This window comes from Ascaphus truei, chromosome 2, assembly GCF_040206685.1.
Source record: "Ascaphus truei isolate aAscTru1 chromosome 2, aAscTru1.hap1, whole genome shotgun sequence".
Lineage (NCBI taxonomy): Eukaryota > Metazoa > Chordata > Amphibia > Anura > Ascaphidae > Ascaphus > Ascaphus truei.
The window spans coordinates 64,241,916-64,247,730 of record NC_134484.1 but is presented as its reverse complement, the minus strand read 5'-3'; the positions used below and the strand labels follow the sequence as shown (position 1 = coordinate 64,247,730).

The window sequence follows — 5,815 nt, the reverse complement described above, 5'->3', positions numbered from 1 at the left end:
AATGAAACTTCTTGCTGAATCTGCCGAAGCAAGCATGTTTTTGATTGAGTGGCCCATTTAAAGGCAGCGTGTATTTTTATTCATTCTCTGTGTTGTTGGGAGTGAGAGAGAGAGAGAGAGACACACAGAGCTGGGCGATTTACATATTTCATATTGACTAAGAGAGTTGTTGTGTATTGTGAGAGGTATGTCCTGTGATGTTTTGTTAACATCTTTGTCTTATTTTCACTTTGTAAGTGTTCAGTGCGATTGTCTTTAAATTTATTTTCTGTTCTTTGTGAATGCTAGAGGTATTGCCGCAAGGCGTGGTAAGAGTGATGCTGGTGTGAGTGGTACTGGTAGTCGTGCGAGTACGCATCTGAGTGAACGTAGGATTCAGGGGAGTGCTGTTGCTGCGAGTGCGACTGGTGTTGCTGGGAGTGCGAGTGCTGCTGGTGGCTCTGTTGCTGGTGCGGCTGTGGTATCTGTTGCTGGTGCTGATGGGGTGTCTGCTGCTGGTGTGTCTGGTGGTGGGGTGGTTGATGGTGGCCCGCTTTTGGAGTCTCTTCCATTGGAAGAAGGAGAGTCCAGTCAGCAGCAGCCAAGATCTGGGCCTGCACGTGTTCAGAGGAAACGTGTGGAGCGGCCACGTAATCCTCGGTTCAATGAAGAGGAAAACAGAGTTCTTGTCACAGGGATTTTGGAGCACTATGACTCTGTATGGCCATTTACTAGGTAAGTCTATCTTTGCATTGATTGTTCAAAGACATGTAATCCTAGGTCATGTGAGATGTCTTAATATCAAAATATTATTCTATAATATCTATCAATTAAAGTTAATTGTTACACACATATTCCTTCATGCTTTATAACGACCATAACAATCAGTCTAAAAGGTTTGACAAAGTTCATACAATATTCATGCAAGCTTCCTTACATTTGTATGTTTCCACGTAAATGCTCATGTGGTACACATATTCCACCTAAACCAGCATGTTTGGTATCTCTTGGAACAGGTAGCAGTTTAGGCAACTGATCGTTTTTCTAATAATAATTGACGTCATATATTTTGTATGTATTTCAAGGGTGGACAAGTTCAGCATCCAAAAATGAAATGTGGGAGCAAATAACATTGGCTGTGTCTGCGTGTGGGAATCATGTCAGGGACCGGGCGAATTGTCGCAAGAGATTCGATGATATCAGGGCAAACTTAAAGAAAAAAATACAAGCACAACGGATGCATGCTTCTGGCACTGGAGGTGGGCCGCCAGCACAACCTATAATCTTAACTCCATTGGAGGAGCAGATGCGGGAAAAATTTCTTCCTGTCATCGTGGAGGATTTGCCAAGGGACAGAGATATCGGAATTTATTCGGCTCCATTTCCACCAGGTGACAAATGTTACTGTACTAGGCGTGTCGTAGGTTATAGTTCTTATCTATATTTCCGCTGCTACTTATACTTTCTTCCCAATATAAGCATACCTACATATATCTCTGTATATATGTATCTCTATCTATCTATCTATCTATCTATCTATCTATCTATCTATCTATCTATCTATCTATATTTATATCTAGTTGTCCTACAAAAATAAAAAAATTATATATATATATATATATATAGTGTGTGTGTGTGTGTGTGTGTGTGTGTGTGTGTGTGTGTGTGTGTGTGTGTGTGTATGTGTGTGTAAACATGTATTGGCTCAGCTATCGTGGATGACATCATTATGAGTAAACATACACAACTTGACCTGCATGAAGGGATTATGTGTACTGATCTTCCAAATAACACACACTGCAACCTTCTACCTTACAAAGCATTCAACATGTTTGCCCTATAGTTGAAAGCTGAATGTATGTGTGAATCTTTGTACAAACAATGGGTTAACATGCATAACCACAAAGCACATCCGCACTCATTGTTTGTCACAGTAATGTATAACTTCGTTATACTGTGTCTGTGCACACAAATGCCTAATTCACTTTATCATGTATGTGTCTATACATATATACATATAATATATATATATATATATATATATATATATATATATATATATATATAAAAATTAGTGATAATCTATGTTTCACCTATAAACAGGCCATTACTGCCTAATCAAGTCTTGCATGGAAGATTGTGCATTGAAAGGCGAACATTAATAATTTGCACAAACACATTTGGTTATGTTTTATTAAAGCTCTTTTTTCGCTTCATGTAGTATAATGAGAGCATAAATAGGAACATGTACCATATGGTATTTAATTGTGTTCATATGTAGCTCACTTCAGATTTTTATTTCGTTCATGTACCGGTGTGTGAAACCAGCTGCAATTAATATGTAATCACAGCATAGAGGTGAACAGAGGGGGTGGTGTCGGGCACAGAGCCAGATCACAGGGTCATGGTAGGGTCAAGTCTTGTGGGACGGCTTACAGGTGGTAGAACCAAATAAAAGGTCAGGGTGGTGTCACGTCTTGGGGGAGGGACTACAGTTGTTACACGCTGACAAGGTGAACAGAAGTTAATCACATTAATTAGAAATGGTAATTATCTGAATACTTTCACTCACCAGGCCACTATATATGAAAACGTACGTTAGTCATTCATTCACTCATATCTTCTTTTTACCTTATAGATACGCCACCTTATCACACCAGTACCATCTGTGAGCGACACACTGCATGTGTTGCTGAGTGTCACCCACATTGAGCGCTACACCTGCTTCTCTTAAATGTTCAGACAGATCACTAAAAACATTAATTCACATTTCCACAATTAGGTACTGAATTATAAGCAGAGTCAACTTTGCTGTCATGGTAGTGATGTACATTATTATTGTTAGATTACTACACAACATATGCAGTGTATGTACAACAGAACACTTAATTTTACAACGCATTCCTGCATGAACATTGTATGTTGTATGGTGTTTAAAATAAATGTGCCAATTAGGTTCACATGTACATTTATGTTAAGATGGATAAGGTACAGCTTGCCTGAAACATATCATTGTCATTTCGTTATGTGATGCTGATATTTAGCCATAAATACTCCCACTACACAAACTTCATGCTAATTATGTACACATGTCAATAAAATTCTGATATTCTTCTTCTATATAGTTGCTCCTGCAGCTCCTGGGACACCTGACACTGAATATGTCTCATCACCTGTCTCATCAAGGTCATCATCAAGCATGGAAGGTGAGTGTTTGAGGTGCAGCACATGTAATGTGTACATTTGTCGAATTTCATGTGCCATGTAAAATAAATGCCTTTCACATGTAATTAACTTCACATCAGTTATTGTCACAGAAGATGTAGTGTTTCCTGACAACATGTATTGTGTGTGTTTTAAACTATCAGCTAGGAGTTGTGAGGTTACAACAACCTTTCATTCATTCTTCTTTCAGACTGAGTCGAAACATCATTGTTACTTCAAGCATCATCTTTTAATTGGACACAAATTAAAAATTATGGAAACATGTTATGCGTTCCACTATAAGAACAACTATCATTATATTTAAAAACAAGTGAAAGTTCCATGGCAGTTCATAATGTCTTTCTTTATTTGTAGAACCAGATGTTGCTACTCAAGGACAAATTCACTCAAGTGACCATGAAGCTGTTGACACTCCTGGATTAACACAGCATTCAAGACCTCCTGCTCGTGACACCTACTCAGCTATTGCAGCTTCTGAAGAACGAATCTTGGGTGAAGAAAATCGTCGCCATTCAGAAATGATGTCAGTGCTTGAAAGGATGATATCACTGCATGAAAGGATGCATGAAAGGTCAATATCACATATGTCACAAATTCAAAAAGTCATCATCCAAGTTCCTAAAGAAATCCAAAATGTAAACAGGACATTACAAGCACTAGTTCTGAATGTCAGCCAAGCAAATCAGTTGCGAATGACAGCAAGAGAACAACAATTCCACTTTACCCCATCTGAGGATGGATCTTTACATGCTGCTACTTTTTCTCCTGAGTCATCAGTTCTTCATTCCCCAGTTCTGGATGATACCGGTACAGTAGGTGCAAGTTCTGTGCAGGTCCCTCTCAACATCCAACCGCTTACACCTGTTCAAAATCTGGAACCGACATCTACAAATGAGACACGAAAAAGAAAGTTAGGGCAACAATTACTACTAACCAGCTTTTGGAAAAAGATTAAAACACCAAAACAAGAAACTGCTCCACCATCAGGCGTGCAATGTTTAGCAACTGGTTCACAACTGCCACAGGCCACACCCAGTGCCCCTGAAGTGCAACAGCCCACACCCAGTGCCACTGAAGTGCCACAGCCCACACCCAGTGCCCCTTAAGTGCAACAGCCCACACTTAGTGTCACTGAAGTGCCACAGCCCACACCCAGTGCCCCTGAAGTGCAACAGCCCACACTTAGTGCCACTGAAGTGCCACAGCCCCCACCCAGTGCCACAGAACTGCCACAGGCCAGTACAAGTCGTACAGTTAAGGCCAAAGTACTTGGCAAAGGGAAAAGGCAAACACAACAGCCAACAAGCAGGCCTGTGACTCGCTCTCAAAAGGATAAACAAAAATAAATAATCACATTCATTAAATTTGTTGGTGTCCTTGTGGTGTTTACTGCAGACTATTTCATCTATAGTGTATGTATGATCATGTACAGATGCTTGATAACATTCAAGTATGTCCTTGTACACATGAATGTTTAGAACTGCTCACTGACTGAATTAAGGCATATTTAATAACATATGAATATGTATTAATCATCAGTTGATTAATGGTACAACATTATTACACACTTGCCATGTTTATAGAAGCTGACATTCACTTAGCTCTTGTTCAAGATGAGATGTATGTGGGTTTGTTTGGTAATGTAGATAGTCATTTCATGCTAATATTATTGACATACAACTTTAAGTAACTACCCATATAACAGCATACATTTTGATTTTGTGTTTTCTGGTGTCTTAACTCTGTAACACATTTCTTACCTTAATCTTCTTTCATAGTTCATAATGTTGGCATGTGATCATGTATGATTTTTGGTTACAATAACAGATCTGTAAGTGTGTATGAATATATCTTTATTATCTCTTTATCTCTATGGGCATATGTTTACACACACACAGTGTGTGTGTGTGTGTGTGTGTGTGTGTATATATATATATTAACTGATATATATATATATATATTGTGACAAACGGCTTACTCCGGGGCTCCGTCGTTTGTCCGGGACTGTTTAGAACACGGTCTTTTAGGGTAGGTTAAATGATGAGGCGTCACGTACTGTTCCTTTAAACAGGCTATGCCTGGTTTATTCAGTCCCAGGCACTGAGACTGCCACAGTGCATACAACAGAAAACAGATCAAAACAAAAGCTGCTCACCTGAGCGATAACTTAACTTAGATATCCCTGACTCAGGGTTGGAAGTGGCTTTTCCACTTCCAACATCAAAACACGGTACTTTGCAGTCTTACACAAATGAACAGAAAGATTGAACCTGTTTGGGGAAGAGGCTTCTCCCCTCTGTAGTTCAGCAGCCTTCCAGCCTCCTGGCTCTTGTGGGGGAGACCAGAGCAAACAGGAAATCAGTCTTTCATACCTGATTCCTAATTAGCATGACAGGTGACAGAAATCAGGCAGCAGACAAACTCTGGTCTGGATCTCTCATCCCTCAGTTCCAGCGCTTGCCAAACTGTGGGATGGAGTGTATGTATTATAAGGCTGCACTCCCAGGCCAAACAGGATAGAAACTGTCTAGTATCCTGGGAGCCCTATATACGGAATTTATTACCATCCCCTGGTTTCTGTCACATATCCTCCCCCCCAGCTCAGACCTCG

General features: G+C 39.9%; 1 protein-coding gene across 1 annotated transcript; it reads left to right on the top strand.

Moving 5' to 3' along the window:
- Positions 1-3,113: 3,113 nt before the first annotated feature.
- On the top strand, positions 3,114-4,531 carry LOC142488512 (uncharacterized). Its single transcript, XM_075589010.1, has 2 exons — positions 3,114-3,185; positions 3,559-4,531. The coding sequence occupies exons 1-2, from the start codon at positions 3,179-3,181 to the stop codon at positions 4,308-4,310; spliced, it is 759 nt and encodes a 252-aa protein (XP_075445125.1). The 5' UTR covers positions 3,114-3,178; the 3' UTR covers positions 4,311-4,531.
- The last annotated feature ends 1,284 nt before the right edge of the window (positions 4,532-5,815 follow it).